The sequence below is a fragment of the Megachile rotundata genome, chromosome 13 (genome assembly GCF_050947335.1).
Source record: "Megachile rotundata isolate GNS110a chromosome 13, iyMegRotu1, whole genome shotgun sequence".
Classification (NCBI taxonomy): domain Eukaryota; kingdom Metazoa; phylum Arthropoda; class Insecta; order Hymenoptera; family Megachilidae; genus Megachile; species Megachile rotundata.
The window spans coordinates 7,953,124-7,974,726 of NC_134995.1; the positions used below are offsets into that span (position 1 = coordinate 7,953,124).

General features: G+C 32.5%; 2 protein-coding genes across 4 annotated transcripts in view; one reads left to right on the top strand and one right to left on the bottom strand.

Moving 5' to 3' along the window:
* Positions 1-21,603, top strand: part of LOC100878189 (uncharacterized protein C15orf61 homolog) — a 169,618-nt gene that overhangs the window by 10,684 nt on the left and 137,331 nt on the right. The window lies entirely within an intron of this gene.
* Positions 1-21,603, bottom strand: part of Cad99C (cadherin 99C) — a 224,992-nt gene that overhangs the window by 8,179 nt on the left and 195,210 nt on the right. For 2 of the 3 annotated variants that reach the window (XM_076539203.1, XM_076539205.1), the window contains 12 exons: positions 19,773-19,922; positions 15,601-15,819; positions 14,307-14,501; positions 10,681-10,968; positions 8,737-9,054; positions 7,538-7,678; positions 6,406-6,690; positions 5,586-5,759; positions 3,477-3,686; positions 2,060-2,191; positions 1,818-1,934; positions 418-816 (listed from right to left, as the gene is read on the bottom strand). In XM_076539203.1, coding sequence (XP_076395318.1) covers positions 418-816; positions 1,818-1,934; positions 2,060-2,191; positions 3,477-3,686; positions 5,586-5,759; positions 6,406-6,690; positions 7,538-7,678; positions 8,737-9,054; positions 10,681-10,968; positions 14,307-14,501; positions 15,601-15,819; positions 19,773-19,922 — 2,628 coding nt within the window. The remainder of the gene's footprint in view (positions 1-417; positions 817-1,817; positions 1,935-2,059; positions 2,192-3,476; positions 3,687-5,585; positions 5,760-6,405; positions 6,691-7,537; positions 7,679-8,736; positions 9,055-10,680; positions 10,969-14,306; positions 14,502-15,600; positions 15,820-19,772; positions 19,923-21,603) is intronic. The other variant, XM_076539204.1, reaches the window with a different exon arrangement.

A 21,603-nucleotide genomic window follows, 5' to 3' on the forward strand; every position in this document is an offset into this window, starting at 1 on the left:
TTATATTTGTTACAATTATCTAATAATTACAATTTTTGTACTGTACTATGTCAAACATTTGTACTTAAATGGTATATAACGAAATAAATATTTTACTATTCTAATATTTTGTTTAACATTGACCACATTATCCATATGTAGCTATCATAATATTATTAAGAATTCACCTAATTACAAATACATGTATTAATTACTTACAACTATGAATAATAAATTAAATATTGTGAACAAGTTTAAAAGTACTACCTACTCTTTTCAACTGCCTCAATGTGGGGAAACATAAATATTTCTATTTATAGTAATTGTTAAATATTTGGTAATAACAACAAGTCGACCCACATTCAATGAATAGATGAGAAAATATACTTGTACATCTATAAAAAATATTATAAAATATACATCTATATTTGTATATACCATGGTTGTATTCCTGCCAGAGTTCAGAAGCCCAGATAAAGATTCCAATTTGATCTTCACTTGATAAGACTCCGTCGTTTCAAAGTCTAAGGCACCTTTCTTCAGCCTCAAAGCGCAGTTTCGTTCTTCAGTGACATTGGCTTCGAATAAATCGTCCTCATTGCCGCTGTAAATCTCGCACTTTAACGGCGTGGTATCGTGTGCGTGACTATTAATGACCGTAATTATCTTGATCAGCGTGTTATCGCCTGCGTCCTCGGGCACATCGACGTTGTACGAGTTTTCTGCGAAGCCTAAGCCGATTTCCGGTGGCACCGTGGCAACATGGCGGACGTAGATCGGTACTGTCGTGAGTGAAGACAGTTGTGGTTCGCCCATGTCGTATGCACGGACGTCGACCTGAAATTAATAGAGGTGTTTTTTTATGAATTTTGAAAATTATGAAAATTGTCATGCATGAAGGAATAAGCAATACGTGGTAAAGAAACTGTAAGTGGATAAATAAGAAATTGCTAGTAAAGAAATAGTAAATAAATGAGCAATAGCTGATGAAGACATAATAAGTAACTAAATAAGCAACAGTCAATAAAGAAACAATAAGTAAATAAATAAATAAGCAATAGCTAATGAAGACATAATAAGTAACTAAATAAACAATGATCAATAAAGAAACAATAAGTAAATAAATAAATAAGCAATAGTCAAGAAAGGAACAATAAGTAAATAAATAAATAAGTAATAGTGAAGAAAAGAACAATAAGTAAATAAATAAATAAGCAATAGCTAATGAAGACATAATAAGTAACCAAATAAGAAATAGTCAATAAAGAAGCAATAAGTAAATAAATAAATAAGCAACACCTAAGAAACTACCAAAAATTAAATAAATAAATACACACTAGTTAATAAAATAACAATACATAAATCACTAAAGAATTTATACCTATAGGATTGTATTACATACTGTATACTTTAATACTAGATTCACGGAACTTGACACAATGGCGGATCTCAGACATCTCACTTTAAATTACAAAACTTATTGAGAAATTTTTGTGAACGTAACTTTCGTCAAAATAAATAATTGTGTTAAATGCTTGTGTCCCTAATATATTTCTCTTTCTTCACTTTCAAAATAAATACAAATTAAATTAAATTAATTTATTAATTTAAAGTCAAACATCTGCTTGATCCTTAAATTAGAACTTGACTCTAAATTTAAAAATAAAAATCAAAAGTCCATAAATTAATTTATTAATTTAAACTCAAACATCTGTTTGATCTTTAACTTTGAACTTGCTTTTAAATTAAAAAATGAAAGAAATACACTGAAAGTGAATACACTGTAAATATAGTGTTAAGTAAAATAAACGAATAACCAATAAATATGTTGAGAATACCTGATACTCGGTATCAGTTTCCTTTCGCAAGTCGTCCTTAATTCGAAGCACACCGGTATCTGGGTCAATCACGAAATACTTGTTCGCTATTCCACGACCGACGATTTCGTATCTCACCTATGAACAGAACGTACAATAGCAGTCTTACGATTAACTTAGGAACGGAGATTCCTATCCATCGAGAATATACATCGTGTATACCCATAGATCGGGAATATCTGTTGTATATCGGGAATATATACCTGATTTCCGGGAGCAGTGCCATCGGAGTCTGTTGCTATAAGATTGATGATTGTCGTACTGATGGGAATGTCATCGTCCAAGGTAATGGGACGAGGAACCGATGTGAATACTGGCGGAATATCGTTCACATCCTAATGCAACAAATAATAATATTTGTATAATTTTTGTAGAATTATTGTCTCTTTGTTGGAACTACTAGACGTTAATGCAACTGGAGCGTTAAAGTAATCATACAAGATGGCTGATTTTGGAATTTTGTTTTCAAATTCTTTGCAATATTTTTCTTTATGCAATTATGATATTTTATATAATGTTAAAGGAGTGATAGTATATTGATAAAATAATACTATAATATTAAAATAATATCAGGATGTCTAAATGACAATATTCAAATAATATCACAATATCACAATGACAATATTAAAATAATATCAGGATGTCACAATGACAATATTAAAATAATATCATATCACAATTATAATATTAAAATGATACCATAATATAACAATGACAATATTAAAATAATACCATAATATTACAATGACAATTTTAAAATAATATCACAATATCACAATGACAACATTAAAATAACATGATTATTCTCACAACACAAGTTTACAATAAAATGTACTCTTTGCACTTTGACAAGTTAATAAAAAAAGACAAGCAACATTTGTTTAAAACTTGAACAATTATAAAAGAGTTTTAAACAAATTCCCATCCTCCAAAAACCATAAAAATAATCTGACACAAATATTAACATGATATATTATACAAAAATTTGTATTAATACTAACATGCAATTTTAAACAAATTTATCCATCATGTTACTATGAAACTTTACATTATTTCTGTTATTAAAATACAAAATATTTTGAATTCTATTAGTTGTATTACTGAAATAGAAATTTCTGTAATTCTACTATTTCTGTTGTTAAAGTAAAAATTTTGTTCTACTATTGACAAAATACATTACAACATTTTCTGAAACATGTGCAAGGTAAATCTATTTTTCTGAATAAATGAATACTATTTTCTGAATAAATGAATACTATTTTCTGAATAAATGAATACTATAAGATATGTATATCATGTTCTAATAGTATTCATTAAAATTCTTTTTGGTAACAAGTAATATTTAGATACATTCTTTTACAATCTCCAAATTATTAAATATTTTAATAGTTGTTCAATATAATTTCTAAAATCATAGATCATTAATCAACAAATGTTAACACAGCTTAAAGGAAACCTACATACATATATTGTCAATCACCAGTAACTAACATGGCGCCTAAGTGTTAATACAAAACCACCTTTCTTTCTATTATTTCTACCATCAAGAAACCATAAAAAAAAAACACACACACAAAAAGAAACGATAAAAACTAAAATAAGAATAACGATGATTAATACCTGAACGTTGACTACGACCTTGGTAGTAGAACCAGGTAAATCACTAGTATTCTCAACGGTCCCAATAATAAGAATATGTTGGTTCTCCCTTTCATAATCCAAACCACGAATAGTTTTAATCACTCCAGTCTTCGGATCAATGCTGAATAGCTCGGTGTCCCCTTGTTTGATCATGTATGTGATTTGCTTCTTTGTATCCGGATCATCAGCCTGGAATTAATTGCGTTTGCTTTAGGCTCGAGAAGGATGATCATTCGTCCAGAATTTACGATGTTCCTTCCACTACAATGGTAGAATGAGAATCGACAACGCAAAAAGGGATTTATTTATGTTCTTTCGTGCTAACGATTCGACGTGACTTTAGAACGGACACTTTGTGAAGATTGGAGAACATTCATTTGACGGTATGTTATAATTTTTGCAGTGATTCAAATTTAAGGGAATTTTTATGATTGAGAGATTTGAACTTGGACAGTTAGAAATTTTGAGTGATGTTTTGAGTGGATTGATTTTCGGGTTCTATTAGTTTTGAATGGGGGAAATTTGGTAGTTTAGATATTTTTGAAATTTGGGAATTTTTAAGTTTTTTTTCGTAGGTTTGAAATTTAAAAGTGGAGGAATTAGGGTGAAGTTGGGAAAATTGAGAAATTGAGTAATTATAGAATTGGGAAATTAGAGAATTGGAAAATTAGAGAATTGGAAAATTAGGAAATTGGGGATTTAGGGAACTGGGAAATTAGAGATCCAGGGAATTAGGGAATCGGGGAATTAGGGAATCGGGGAATTAGGGAATCGGGGAATTAGGGAATCGGGGAATTAGGGAATCGGGGAATTAGGGAATCGGGAAATTAGGGAATCGGGGAATTAGGGAATCGGGGAATTAGGGAATCGGGGAATTAGGGAATCGGGGAATTAGGGAATCGGGGAATTTGGGAATGGGGGAATTAGGGGATGGGGGAATTAGGGAATTGGGGAATTTAGAAATCGGGGAATTAGGGAATCGGTGAATTAAGGATGTTACGTGTAGAAATGCAAAAATTATAAATTTAGTTTAATCATTGAAAATATTTTCTTTATCTGCGTTGTTTTAATTATTTGTTATGAGAAGAAAAGCTATTTCAGTTATTATGCATTTGTGCACATTTTGCATATTATTAAGTTCAAAAGCCATGTAAAGGAGCGAGTGAAAAACTTGAGAGAAAGGCAGAATATTGGTAAATTCGCGTTTAATTGGCTACCTGGACGGTGATCTCTTTGCGTGCACAGGGACGCTTTTGCGAACCTGGGGCCGTTCAGGCCGTGGCTAGGGGGGACGTTTTTCGACGGACCCCTGAGGCCTCCATCGACCCCGATTTCGACGATGCTTTGCATCTGGCGAGGGTCCGCGGACGGAAAAATTGCATTGGTAATTTTTCCGAGACGTTCAGGCTGGTCCTAAGAGCAAAGCCGCCAGGTATTCGCAATTGTATAGGCCGGAGTGGGGGAAGGGCCACGTGATAGCGCGGGGCTCGGGCCGCTACGGCTTATCTATTGCGAGCATTCTTGCTTTCGATGACCGTCCTTTCGCGCGGTTTGTTCGTTCGCTCCTCGATACAAATCGTTACTTGGCTACAGATAATTATTAATAATTTAAGATACGCTTTGAGTTGCCGTTAAATATTATATTCGAAACAGATTTGCAATTTCGTTTTGTACATGTATTGTAAATTATTCGATTTGATTTTGCCAATAAATATTAATTAATTAATTCCTTGAGTTCGTTATTCGTTTTGTTGTTTATATCCCTAACAAAGGAAGTGGAAAATTAGAGAATTTGGAATTTGGGAAATTGGAAAATTGGAAAATTGGAAAATTGGAAAATTGGAAAATAGAAAAATAAGGAAATCATGAAATGGGGGCTCCTTGTTCTCCATCTGCATTTGTTCATTTGTCACTCTGTCTACATCACTTTACAATCCGCCATTTTGCGTCCTCTGACTCGAAATCGTGAAGATACAATCGCAAAACCCTCTACATTTCCTCGAAACTTGAAATGCACACTCGAATTCGCGTGAAACACCCGATACCACTAGTTCATCAACCGCATGATATCATGAGAATAACATTTACCGTGACTTGAAGAACCGTGTAATCCGGCACATTCTCCTTAACTCGCGCTTCGTAGCTGCTTTGATGAAAAACGGGAACTTCGTCTTCAACATCTATAACTTTCACGGTGACGGTAGCTGTAGCTAAGCGATAATCTGGAGCACCATCTCTTGCAGTTACCACAAACTTGTATTCCTGGAAGACGATATAGAAGTTTTCATTTTTTAATTGTATTGCTATCTTGAATATTTTATCTTCACGCTTCGATAACTTTCTAGCAAAATATTATACTATTTTACTGTTACAAATTCCTTCAACTTAGATGCTTCATTTTTGGTGCTATTTTTAGAATATTATCTTGAAAATTTTTTAAATTTGTGTATATAATTTTAGTCACTAATTTTAGGATATTATTTCATAGGTTTTGTAATTTTTAATACAATTTAAGTCCTCAATTTTAGAACACTATTTTATGTTTCTTAAATTTCAATGATAAGCGATGGCTTTAAACAACAAAATGCACAAACAAGATTTTTTAAAAAAGAAGCAAATTCTTACATCATTCTGTTCCTCAATTTTAGAACAGTATTTCATGTTTTTTAAATTTCAGTCACAAGTGACTTTGCATACAACAAAATGGCAGAACAAAATTCTTAAATTTGTATACATAACCTTAGCCATTAATTGTAAAATACTATTTTATAGGTTTCTTAAATTGAAATACAATTTAAGTCCTCAATTTTAGAATGCTATCTCATGTTTCTTAAATTTCAATGACAAGTGATGGCTTTAAACAACAAAATGTACAAACAAGATTTTTAGAAAAGAAGGAAATTCTTACATCATTCTGTTCGTAATCCAAGACGATCTTCGTGAGTACATCTCCAGTTTCAGGGTCCACAGTGAAGGGTATATCATCGGGTGCGAAATATGTGATTTCTGCGTTAATTCCTTCATCGGCATCCTCAGCATGGACTCGACCGATCAATTTCCGAGCCTCTCCCTCTTTTACAGTAAATTCGTACGGCAAATCCACAAATTCTGGATTCTTGTCATTAATGTCAGTCACTTTGATATTTACTGTCGCCGTGCTGGAGAGACCACCTGAATCTTCGGCTTTTATCAGCTGACAGAAAAATTATGGGATGACGAATGAAAATTTGAAAGAGCTATGATTAAAGAGCTGTCACTTGAGAAAGGGTGTTCCATAAAAAAACTTAGTTTAGTTTAGTTTTTTATATTGTAATAATAGAGCTCGTTTCACTTTTTTCATTTCATTTTTAAGGGTTTGATGTAATTTAGTTTTTAACCATTGTAATTTAGTTTTTTCCGTTTGCAATTGTAATGCAACAAAATATTGTAATAATAGTGGTTGTTTCATTTCGTTCATTTCATTTTTAAGGTTTCGATATAATTTAGTTTTTAACAATTGTGATGTAGTTTTTCTTTGCAATTGTAATGCAACGAAATATTGTAATAATAGAGCTCGTTTCATTTCGTTTATTTAGTTTTTAAGGTTTTTATGTAATTCAGCTTTTAACCATTCTGATTTAGTTCTACTCTTTTGCAATTGTAATGCAACGAAAAATTATAATCACAAAAGATATGAAATATCTTCAAATGATATAATTAGTTATAAAACATGCGATTTATTTATATTTAACATGAAATATATAAATTTGATTATACGATGATTGTTATCAATACTTTAATGAAACCTGTATTAATTGTTAATTCCTTTTTGCACTCTGTTGCAAATATCAATACTTTAATCAACCATGTATTTATTGTTAATTCCTTGTTGCACTTTGTTGCAAATATACAGCATGAAATAACATAGATGCGACATTCCTATATTTCATAACATTTCCATTCTTATAATATAAGGAGTAGTAATTAGAACAAAAGAGAAATGATTACAGAACTACACAATTGATACACAAAAATGGAAAGTATCTGTGAATTTAACTTACCAGCTGATAACGGGTTAAATCTTCTCGGTCCAGTTTCCTTATAACAGTGATTATACCTGATTTATCACCGATTGCGAATTGGCGTAGATCGTTGCCAGAAATGATTGAGTAGGACACTGGATCATTTTCGGGGTCGATTGCCTACAAAAATAATTTGGATCTTTCAAACTATGGTATTCTGGAATTTTTGGTTATTGTGGAACTTTGGAATTTTTGGAATTTTTAGAATTGTAGACACTTGGAATTTTGGAATTTTAGAATTTTGGAATGTTGGAATGATGGAATTTTGGAATGTTGGAATGATGGAATGACGGAATGATGGAATGATGGAATGATGAAATGATAGAATGATAGAAAGATGGAATCTTGGAAGGATGGAATTTTGGAATGATGGACTAATAGAATGATGGAATATTGGAATGATAGAATTTTGGAATGATGGAATGTTGGAACGTTGTAATTTTGGAATATTGGAATTGTGGAATGATGCAATGATAGAATGTTGGAATGTTGGAATATTGAAACTGTAGAATTTTGAAACTTCGAAATATTGGAATATTGGAATTTTGGAATTTTGGAATTTAGAAATCTTGAAATACTCAAAAAAAATTATGAAATTGGAAAATTCTGCAATTTTCAAATTTCAGCATATCAGAATTTGATAATTTAGAGCATTGGAAACTTAGAAATTTCTGAATAACTAAATTAGTAAATCTGCAAAACTACAAATTCGAAATTTACAAATTAAAAATTTTAAAAGTCTCTGAATTCGAGAATTTGACAATTCAGAAATTTGCAAATTATATTTAAAAAAATCACAGGATTTCAAAATTCCCTAATAAAAAATTTCTTATTATACAATAATTTACATAAGCAATTAATCCTTCCCTTACAATACTCAATTCCGTATGCTTCCTTCTTTCTCCTCAAGAAACCAATCTACTCCCTCCTTACACAACCCCTTTATATCTCTCATTTCCTAATGCATTTTCGAACACGTTAAACTCCCGACTACTTCAGCAAACAGACTACGTATAACATCTATTACCAAACAACTACTGCCATTCACGTACCACTATGCAACTACAGCAACATAAGTTGCCAAGTGCACAACGGTATCGATCTTATCACTAAGAACAAGTGCACCTCGCTTAGCAATTAAAGGGTTAAATTATCCCGGAGTAATTAAGGATACTCACAGTAATTGTAGCGACGGTGGAATTAATCGAGGCACCCTCGCTGACCTGCACTTCGTACACCGGTTGCTGGAAGACGGGGCTTCTTGTATTAGGTCCTGGAATAACGTTCACCTCGACGATCGTCTGCGAATATTTTCCACCCTTGTCCGTCGCTTGAACCGTGATACTAAACTGTTCTCCGGCGTTTAACTTCCTTACGGACTCGATGACACCGGTTTTCGGGTCGATTTTAAATTTATGCAATCCGTTGTTCGACACGTGATAAATGCTGTACGTTATCTCGGCGTTCTCTCCCTCGTCGTTGTCGGTCGCCTCCACCTGGAATGATGGAATAGACGGATTCGAGATATTGAATTCGCACTCTTGGGAGCAGGTGTAAACGCGATTTTTATCGATGGAGGGAATGAAAGGAACTTGGGGAAGTCGAAAGAGCAGTGAAAGATGGAGGTTGGGTGAAATGTGTATCGGTGAAAGATACACATTTGTGAAAGATCGCCTATCTGAACGTTTCGTGGCTTCGCGGGTATTTTCAAGGTCATCGGTAGGTCGCATGGGAGTATAAATCTGTACACGATATCGTCTGAAATAATTTTTCGGACTTCTACTTATAGAAATATGTATGTAATCTGAATGTGGTACTTCACCATTTTTTTAGACTGACGGATTGCAAGATTTTTATATTGCTACATTGTTATTGCTACTTTTTTATTTTGTTGTCTTGTTATATTTCCACCTTGCTAGTTTGGTACATTGCAAATTCCTTGTTGTTTCAGTGCTTTGATATTTTGCAACTTTGTCGCCTCACTACTTTGCTACTTCGCTACCTTGCTACTCTGCTACTCTGCTATATTGCTCTTTTCTAACTTTGCTACTTTGTTGTCCCATTATTTTGCTACTTTGCTGCTTTGCTACTCTGCAATATTAATCCTTTGTAACTTTGCTACTCTGTTGCCCCGCTATCTTGCTACTTTGTTAATTTAATACTCTGCTATATTGCTCCTTTTCAATTTTGCTATTTTGTCGCTTTGTTGCTTTGCAACTTTGAAATTTTACTGCTCTGCTGCATTGCAACTTTACTACTTTGTTGCTTCGCTATTTTGCTACTTTGCTACTCTGCTGTGTTGCAACTTTGCTACTTTCTGCTTTGCTAATAATTTACTATTTTTCTATTTTGCTAGCCTAGTATGTTGTAACTTCGCTATTTTGCTAGTCTGGCATGTTGCAACTTTGCTATTTTGCTAGTCTGGTATGTTGCAACTTTGCTACTTTATTGCCTCGACATTTTGCTACATTGTTACTCGGTTGTGTTTCAATTTTGCTACTTTGTTGCCTTGATAATTTGATGTTGTACTACTTTGCTCTTCAGCTATGTTGTTCTTTTGGAACTTTGCTTCTTTGTTACTCCTCTGTTTTCCTATTTTCTCATTTTGCTACTATTCCATTTTCTATTTCTAGTGTTTCATTATTTCATCATTTATTTTCTATCTAATATTTCATCATTTTTTATTTTTATTAACTCATACAATTTTCACATCTTTCGCGTCTCAAAATACAAAACATAATATAATAATAAAGCGACAATATAATAACTCAAATATAATAATTGATACAATAATCACTAATTAAAAACAATGTTACTCAATCCGCACGCACAAGTAACCAAGAAACCGAAAACAAAAGGAAACGTCCATATAAAGAACGTCGATGAATTATAGAACGGATGTACAGCTTCAGAATCGAGGAATAACATTCATCCCGAAGAAACCGAGGAAATACCTTTTATCTGATTACATAAAAGGGATGATACTTGAATAAACTATTATCCCTCTAAAACGTCTGCCCGATTCTTTCCGCGACGGCATTGTATCCCTCATAACACCATTCAAATTTCTCCCTTTGTTACCGTTAATATCGCAGAATTATTCACAGAGAATGTCTACCTACCTTTGTCACCACTCTCTTTGTTTCGCCGGCTTGAACGGTGATAGGAGTTATCATGGGAAGCATAGGGGCATTGTCGTTAACGTCGTTCAGTGTCACAACGAAGGATAATGGCGCGGAAGCGGCGACACCCGTTTTTTCCCTGGCCACCACTTGAAACCGGAAACGGCCAGGACTCGGAGGATCCCGGTCCAGATTCTCTTCGTTCACGATTAAAATACCGGTGGGATCGATCGCGAAGAAATTGGTTGTTAGCTCGAACGTGTACGTTGGTTTTGGATCTTCTGGTCCCTGCAAAACATTATTCATCATTTATTATAAATTTTTATGTGTTTGTATTAAACTTATGGGTAGAGCAGGAATATGACGTATTTTAATTGTATTACAATTTGTACTTTTATTGAAATCATTTTTGTATATGATATTATAGTTAAAATACATACATATGTGGAACTAAATGAATATGTTGTGTTATATATGTATAATATCTAAATGTATACATGTGTTATGTTGTAACATTATATGTAGTTGTTATGTAACATATAATACATACATATCTGCATGCACACATATGTACATATATGCATACATACACATATGTACCTACATACTTATACATACAAGCACATATGTATACCACATACGTACATACGTACTTACATATGTATATGCATACATATATACATACATACTTACATACATACATACATACATACATATATACATACATGCATATATACATACATACACATATGTCTACAAGAATGCATATATGCATACACACATACGTTTCTACATATTTTCATATATGCATACATAACATACACACATACATATCTACATATCTACATACTTACACACATACATACATATATTAAGTACATTACATATATCATATGTTACCATTACATTATAATACCACACAAAATAAAAATGCCCAAAATTAAATAACAAATAAACAACCAATAAAACATAAATTACTACAAGCACTAATTTTTTACCCTCCCAAAAATCAACGTATATTAAAAAAAAAATATTAACATCTCATGTTAATTAAAACACAAGAAAGATATAAAACGGTCATTTGGCCGTTTCGGTAGTTTCAGCGTTAAAACGTCGTCCGAATGGAGTAGAAATAAATGAATGGCTCTGTCATTTGAAGAAAGGAGACCACGTTCGTTCTATCGGCACATAAAGGACTTCGCAAATGAACGTGTGGGTGTAGCGGCTCTTCCACGTGCAATAAAGTTGCTGAAAATGTGTCCGTTAACGATTGACCCACCTCCTGGCAATTTCATCGCAGCAGACTGTGCCGTACAATTCCGGTTGGGTAATATCGCCGGAAATCGTCGATGTCTTGTCGAAATGAAACGCATCGGACGTTGACTTTTTTTATCTGGTGTTACATATCGAGGGGTACTTTGGTTTTGTAAAAAATAACTGTTCGACACGATTTTTGTTGGAAGCAAAATAATATATTGTGAAGATGAGTTGATATTTTGTGAAAATAAATTAAGTGATTAAGTGGCAATTGTAAAATAATTATAAATTTTGGTTGAATATAAAACTATACATGTATAAATTATTAGAATGTACACAAGTAAACACATTTTGTGCAATAATAAATTTTTTTGCTTGATAGCAGACCATACTGTTGCAGTCTTCCTAATATATGTATAATAACATACAATTATTATATGATTTTATAAAACATGATATAGTTATACATATAGAATAAACTTGAAAATTTATAGATTTGGAAACCTGAAGTTTGAAAAGTTTGAATTAGATATTTGAAAATCTGGAAATTCAGAAAATTAACAATTTAGAAGTACAGTAATATAGAAGTCTAATAATTCGAAAGTCCATCAGTGTCGAAATTCAATAATTCAGAAACCTATCGATATAGTAGTCCAATAATCCAAAAATTCATCAGTGTAGAAGTTTAATAATCCAGAAATCTATCAATATAGAAATCTAATAATCCAGAAATCCTTCAGGATAGAAATCTAATTATCCAAAAATCCCTCAGAGTAGAAATAAAATAATCCAGAAATCCATCACTATAGAAATCTAATAAATCAAAAATCCTTTAGGATAGAAATCTAATAATCAAAAAGTCTCTCAGTAGTAAAATCTAATAATCCTAAAATCCATCACTACAGAAATTTAGATAATCCCAAAATCCATCACTACAAAAATTGAAATAATCCCAAAACCCATCACTACAAAAATTCAAATAATCCCAAAACCCATCACTACAAAAATTCAAATAATCCTAAAATCCATCACTACAAAAATTCAAATAATCCTAAAATTCATCACTATAAAAATTTAAATGATCCTAAAATCCATCACTACAAAAATTTAAATAATCCAAAAACGTGTGAATAAAAAATTCAAAAAATTTGCATATACATTATTATTCAAAAGAAGTCGACGTTGCATCCGAATGTACAAGAACGAGAAAGTGCAACGTGGCTTTCCTGAGACTTTATGTCCACGATAATCGTTGGTCCTTATCAGTGAACCTGGCTGCTCCATTTAAGTCGGCGATATATAACCGCGATACCTCGCAACGATATGCTAATTTTGCGGATATTCCTGGTTAAAATATGGATTTCAGATTATGCAATCGACTTCCTGCCGTCATCGAACAGTCATTTTGAAATCTGCCGCGTAAATATTCATTTCTGTCCTCGTTGCCAAACGTCTCCTTTCACCGATTCTTTTTTTCTGCGTTTCTCGTTGATCAAATCGATAACGAATGATGGAGGCATCAGAAATTAAATGGTTGGCTTGAAACATGTCAAAAACGATTAACGCTGGAACTACAGCTTCAAAACCAGTCAAAGTGTCTTTGAAAATTAATAGAATGTCTTTTATATTTATTACTATCTTTCATTTATTTATTTATAATAAATTATTACTGACTATAGCTTCAAAACCGGTCAAAGTGTCTTTGAAAATTAGTAGAATAAATCTCATATTTATTACTATCTTTCATTTATTTATTTATAATAAATTATTATTTTTTATTTATTTATTTATAATAAATGAAAAATGTATTTGTCACATAGTCGCACTGTTGCAATACTTGATTGAGAAATCCTTGATCTATTTTGTAAATTAACAGTAAAACCACCAAGCCAGTTAAATGACCGCTCCATAAGTTTCTCATTATAAGGTACACATTTTATTAAAGCACATTCCTTGAAATCAGAGAATTGATTTTCATCAAGAGAAAGAATAAATGTGTGCACTAATATATGTTTTGTAGTTTGTTTATTTATTTTTTAATTTTAAATTAAGTACAAACTACCAAGCCAGTTAAATGACTGCTCCATAAGTTTCTTACTACAAAATACACTTGTTAAAGTACATTCTTTGAAATCACAACTGATTTTCATCAAGCTAAAGAATAAATGTGTATACTAATTTACGTTTCGTTGTATCCTTATTTATTTTTTAACTTCATTTTTTAATTTCAAATTAGGTACACATTATATGCAGATATGTTTAATGTTAACGAGTTAGTAGATAAAGTAAATTAAGGTGTGCGAAAGATTAAAGAAAAAATAATGTAAAAAAATGTAAGATGAATTTTAAAATAAAATTGTAAAACTCACCAAATCGGCGTCCGAGACAGTGAGGACTATAGGGTCGCCATTTTTGTCGATAACCTTCGTACCGATCGGAGCGTTCTCGTCGACGAAACCTTCCACGTTTGATGCTGTTATAATTGGAGGATTACTGTCCACCGGCTTTACCGTGATGGTCAGTTTGGCTGTGGCTGATCGTTTCGCTTCGGACACCTCGACGGCCTATCAACAAACAGACAAGTAGATTAGCGATGGAGGATTTCGAGTTTAAGTCCGATGGCATCAGATTAATTGAGAGATATCGGACTGTAAAGCTACCTTCGAGAATAGGGATTTCAATTTTTTAAAACTTGAAGATTCTTTAAATTTGAGATTGATTTTAAAATTTGATAATTGAATTTGAGAATCACTTAGCAAAGTTTAAGTCCAACGGGATCAGAGTAATTGAGAGATGTCAGACTGTAAAGCAGGTTTCAAGTAAGAATTGTTTCAAGAAATGATTTCAATTTTTTGAATCTGAAGAATTTCAATTTTTGAAAACATGAAGATTTTTTTAAAATTTGAGATTGATTTAAAAATTTTATAAATGAGTTTGCTAAATTTGAAAATATAGAAACTTAGCAAAACTGGAAAAATTTAAAAACATAGAAACTTAGCAAAATTGGGAAACTTGAAAAAATAGAAACTTAGCAAAATTGGAAAAATTTGAAAATACAGAAACTTAGCAAAATCGCCAAATTTGAAAACATAAAAATTTGGTGAACTTAAAAATATTGAAAATTCACAAAATTCTTAAATTTCAAGTGTACTGAAATTTCATAAAAATCAATAAATTTGAATATACCAAAAATTTGCAAAATCCATAAATTAGAAAATATTGCAAAAACAAATACCTTCGATCCGAAATAAAGTTGCCCCCAAATTCCCTATATCTACCTTAAAACTTTCAAATTACCTAACCTAACCTGTCAAAGACATCTCAAATAAGCAGCTGTTTTATTCCATTTTATACTGCATATTTTATACTGTTTTATTCCATTTATACTGTATATGTACATAACGACCTGATTTTCACATCCGCTCACATTTATCTCAAAAATAAAATTACTCAACTATAATCACACAGCAATAAAATTTACACGTCGACAGTGGTTACCGACTAACGAACCTAACCAAATCGTGCGAGAACATTCGTACAACACATAAAATTTCGTCTGAGAACATTCTGAAAACACGGGTTCCCTCTCGACGCCATTAACATTGATGTTCGCTAAACATTACGTTGCGACTGAAACTTAAAACATCATATTACGAGTATTACCTTAATAATGATATCGAACTTCTTCGTGACCGTCGTGTCAACCGCCTTGATTTGCTTCACGGCGCCAGTGTTTGGATTTATTTCGAAAAAGTCTCGATAATTCGATGGGCTGCCACTGAGGAACGAGTAATATATAGGCGCGTTTATGCTGTCCATATCGACGGCCTGTATTTTCTCCGGCGATATATTGAGTATCCCGGATAACACTCCGCTCGATACCTGATTGGAAAAAAAGGACAATAGAACCGGTTCGTTGATATACTATGGTGTCGCAGGATTTTAATGTGAATGTGTATTAAAGATGAAGGGTTTTGCTTCACCTTGCGGTGAGCCTTAATGGCTATTTGCATGTTGCTACGAGCGGAATGGAAAATTAGGTTAGGTTACGGATGTCTTTATTATGTGATGCGAAAAAGTATTCTTTTTTATTTATAGGAAGGGATTAATGGTTATTTGCATGTTGCTACGGGTGGAATGGGAAATTAGGTTAGGTTACGGATGTCTTTATGCACAGTGATATGAGAAAGTATTTGGGATTTTTATTTATAGGACGAAGGGATTAATGGTTATTTGCATGTTGCTGCGAAATGGGAAATTAGGTTAGGTTGCGGACGCTTTTGTGTACAGTGATATGAAAAAGTATTCGGTATTTTTATTTATACGGGATTTATAAATATTTTACTTCTGATGGCTTTATTTATGGGTAATTATGTTATGTTTATTCGTGAGGAAAGAAATTGTATTAATTATTAATTGTGACGTATCTTCAACATTTTTGTTGAGTTTTGATTTAGTTTCTTTGTTGAAACTGTGGTTTTTCGTATTTAAGTGATTATAAAGTTATAATGGAATTAGTTGTGTTATTTATTAAACAGTTAACATGGTACTGTTTTAATAATTATATATTTAATATGGCACTTCAATTTTTGTATTAAGATTGGTACTTTCTCGCTTTTAGAGAGAAACGATCAATAAAATATAAAATTGACAATTAAAAAATCTCTAAAATCCCAAAGTCCCAAATCCTTGAATCCTCAAATCCTAACATCCCTAATTCCCCAAATCCCAAAATTCCCAAATTCCCAAAGTCCCAAATTTGGAAACAAAATTTCCAAATTCCCAAATTCTCAAATTCTCAAATTCTCAAATTCTCAAATTCTCAAATTCTCAAATTCTCAAATTCTCAAATTCCCAAATCCCAAAATTCCCAAATCCTAGAATTCCCAAATCCCAAAATTTCCTAATCCCAAAATTCCCAAATTCCACATATTCCAAATACCAAATCTTCCAAATCCCACATATTCCAAATCCCACATATCTCAAATCCCACATATCCCAAATCCCACATATCCCAAATCCCACATATCCCAAATCCCACATATCCCAAATCCCACATATCCCAAATATCACATATCCCAAATCCCACATATCCCACATTCCACATATCCCAAATCCCACATATCCCAAATCCCACATACCCCAAATCCCACATACCCCAAATCCTACATATCTCAAATCCCACATATCCCAAATCCTACATATCTCAAATCCCACATATCCCAAATCCCACATATCCCAAATCCCACATATCCCAAATCCCACATATCCCAAATCCTACATATCTCAAATCCCACATATTCCAACTCCCACATATCCCAAATCCCACATATTCCAAATTGTAAACTTGTGAAATTGTGGAATTGTGGAATTATGGAATTGTAGGATTGTGGAATTTTAAAATTGTAAAGTTATAAAATTGTAAACTTGTAAATTTATAAAATTGTAAAATTGTAAAATTATAAAGTTGTAAACGTGTGAAATTATAAACTTGTGAAATATTGAAATTATAAAATTGTAAAGTTGCAAAACCATAACACTGTAAAACTATAAAAATTATAACTCAATTGAAATTAAAATAAACTCCCTAAACATCTAATTCCAAATTGCCTACATCTGTAAATACCCAAAAATGAAAGTACAAAATTTTTAAACAAAAATCCATAAAAATTTTAAAATTAAAATAGCTTAATTACTCTCCTAACTTTCAAGAATAACTTAGAAGTGACAGCAGCCTGTCTTCGCCGCAAATTATAATGTAAAACATGAAATTCAATTCAGGGAAGACGAATTTGATCGGCTTAACTCCTACAAGCCTTAGAAGAAGCCCGTAACATTATACGGTACAATATAATATACCGTATTACATGATAATACGTTGATGCATTATAATTTAACCAAATGAGATGCACGGTACGATCGCGCGTATAAAAGATGTCCTACTTATGGCCGTCATTCTGAATACGCTTTGACACATGGAATGAAAGTTTTAATTGAATGCCTTGTGAGTTTCTGTAACAAATCTTGAACGTGACGTAATAGAATCCTTGAAATGGAAATGCTTTGTACGTCCGTTATACTTTTCAACTTATTATACTTCATTGAAAGATGGTACGTGATCGATAATACCGTCATTTCTAACGAAAGGGATGTATTCTCACAAAGAACTGAAGCCATTTTATTGATTTAGCATTTTAATTTATGTCGCTTCGTAATTCTTAAAAGAAAAGAAGCTTTAATTAAAACAAATTAAATTGAATTAAAACAAACTTCATCACAACATATTGTTGTTATTTATATATGGAGAAAGTTATAGTATTGAATGTAAAATAGTATAAAAATGTATTATGGTTACTAATTAGTGATTTTTTTTAGATACTTTACTGCAGTTGAAACAATACGAATGATTTCTTAAGAAAGATGATAATTGTTTGATTGGAGGAAGTATTTGTTCTGTTAGTAATTAGTTTTCATAATGGATTATTCTTGCGGAAGAAACGAGACGCTTTTATATAACTGAGATCATTTGTTCTTAGTTCATGAAGGAAGAAAACGGTGAATATGATCGTTTCTGTTATTCAATAGTCTGCACTCTCTAATGGCGGAATTGAATGTTTGCTGAAGTAACATTAATAAAGGCACTTATTTTGATTCGAGATAGGTTTCGGTAAATTTGAAATTTGTGAATGTAGGTTCTTTGATGACGGGAAATTTAAACGTGTGGAAATTGGGAAATTGAGGAAATGAGGTAATTTAAGAAATTTAGGAAACTGGGAAATTTAGGGAAATTTAGGGAATTTCGGAAATTTACGATATTTGGGAAAAAGAGAATTTTGGAAGTTTAGAAATTTGGGTAATTTGGAAAATTTGGAAAATCTAGAAGTTTAGAAAAATTGAGAAATTCAGCAAATTTAGGAATTGTGAGACATTTGGGACATTTGGGAAAATTGGAGAATTTAGGAAATTTAATAAATTTAAGAAATGTGAGAAATTTGGAAATTAGGGGATTGGGAAATTATAGAATTGGGAAATTAGGGAATTGGAAAATTAGGGAATTGGGAAATTAAGGGATTGGGAAATTATGGAATTTGAAAATTAGGGAATTGGGAAATTAAGGGATTGGGAAATTATAGAATTGAGAAATTAGGGAATTGGAAAATTAAGGAATTGGGAAATTATGGAATTTGAAAATTAGGGGATTGTGAAATTAAGGAATTGGGAAATCAGTGGATTGGGAAATTATGGAATTGGGAAATTATAGAATTGGGAAATTAGGGAATTGGAAAATTAGGGAATTGGGAAATTAAGGAATTGGGAAATTATGGAACTGGGAAATTATGGAATTGGGAAATTAAGGAATTGGGAAATTAGTGGATTGGGAAATTAGAGAATTGGGAAATTAGAGAATTGGAAAATTAGGAGGTAAGGAAATTATGGAATTGGAAAATTAGGGAATTGGCAAATTATGGAATTGGGAAATTAAGGAATTGGGAAATTATGGAATTTGAAAATTAGGGAATTGGCGAATTATGGAATAAGAAAATTAGGGAATTGGTAAATTGGGAAATAAAAAAATGTGAAAAATAGAAAATTGTGTAATTGGAAATTTTGAATCTTGAGAATTTAGAAAATTTAAAAAGAAAGTGGACTAATAGCGAAATGAGAACATTAGAAAATACAAAAATTTCAAAACTGAGAAATTGAAGAACCCAAAAATGAAAGCCTCCTGCTACTCAATCCGCTTTTGTTCGTTTGTCTCTTTGTTTACCCCCATCACGCTACTAATCCACTAGCAATATCTAATTTCTACATACGAATTAGAAGCATTTACGTACCGATGCTGAGTATTCAGGATTAATACAAGCGCCATCCAACAGCATACAACCTTGGTAGATGAAGGAAGGATCTTGGTCATCATCGTCCCTAATGTTTACTGTCAAGGTAGTGGTAGATGTGAATCTCTCAGAAACGTTCCTTGCTCGATCCTGTGAACAAACAAAATATAATTACACGTCTCCGTGTGATTTTACATAATTGTTACGTCTTGCTATCAATCATCACGGCAGAAAAATTAGATACACGCTGAAGTTGTGTTCAGCGTAATGGACACAAAAACTTTCATGCAATTTAAATAGTTGTTCTTTGATAATCTAATATGAAATAAAAAGTAACGGGTTCGAGTTTAATGTAACGTGTAATTTTATGGACGATTGCCTTAACATTTGAATGTTTTAGTAGACTTTTTAAAGCAATTTGTGATTACGTTTCCTTATAGGTTCTTTGATATAAAAAATTGGTAGATTTATAAATTCTTAAATTCTTTAGGAACTCAAACACCATTTTGTTTGGAAGAAAATAAAAAACTAAATTTAAGTTCCAAAATGACCAAAATCTCTAAATTTCACAATTAAAAAATCTTTTAATCATCAAATCCTCGAAACCTTAAATTTCTAAAATCATAAATTTCTCAATTAAAAAGTCAGTTGATCGTCAAAATCCAAAATTCTGAAAATATCTAAATTTCACAATTAAAAAATCTTTTAATCATCAAATCCTCAAAACCCCAATCACTAAAATCATAAAATTGACAATTAAAAAATACCTAAAATCCGAAAGTACTAAATTTCAATCCTCAAATCCTAACATCCTTAATTCCTCAATTCACCAATTCACCAATTCCCCAAATCCCACATATCCCAAATTCCACATGTCCCAAATTCCACATATACCCAATCCCACATATCGCAAATCCCACATATCCCGAATCCTACATATCCCGAATCCCACATATCCCAAATCCCACATATTCCAAATCCCACATATCCCGAATCCCACATATCCCGAATCCCACATATCCCAAATCCCACGTATCCCAAATCCCACGTATCCCAAATCCCACGTATCCCAAATCCCATATATCCCAAATCCCACATGTGCCAAATCTCACATATCTCAAATCCCATACATTCCAAATCCCACATATGCCAAATCCCACATGTCCCGTATCCCACATGTCCCGAATCCCACATATCCCAAATCCCACATATCCCAAATCCCACATATCTCAAATCCCACATATCCCGAATCCCACATATCCCAAATCCCACGTATCCCGAATCCCACATATCCCAAATCCCACATATCCCAAATCTCACACATCCCGTATCCCATATATCCCAAATCCCACATATCTCAAATCCCACATATCCCGAATCCCACATATCCCGAATCCCACATATCTCGTATCCCACGTATCCCAAATCCCACGTATCCCAAATCCCACGTATCCCAAATCCCACATATCCCAAATCCCACATATCCCGAATCCCACATATCCCGAATCCCACATATCCCAAATCCCATATATCTCAAATCCCAAAATTTCCAAATCCTCAAATACCCAAATTCCCAAAATCCTCAAATCTCCAAATCCCCAAATCACTAATTCCCAAAATCTCCACCATCCCATATCCCAACATTCTGAAACCTATTTCAAACTCCATCCTCTAAAAACCACTTCCAAAAATATGACATCGTTCATTTTCCCCCCAAAGTGCTACACTAAATTCAACATACATATACTGGACAGGTAATTTAAATTCCTAAGCCATTTTCGTATATCACCAGTTTTCATGGTATCGACGTTGAAATCGATAAGCAATTGGC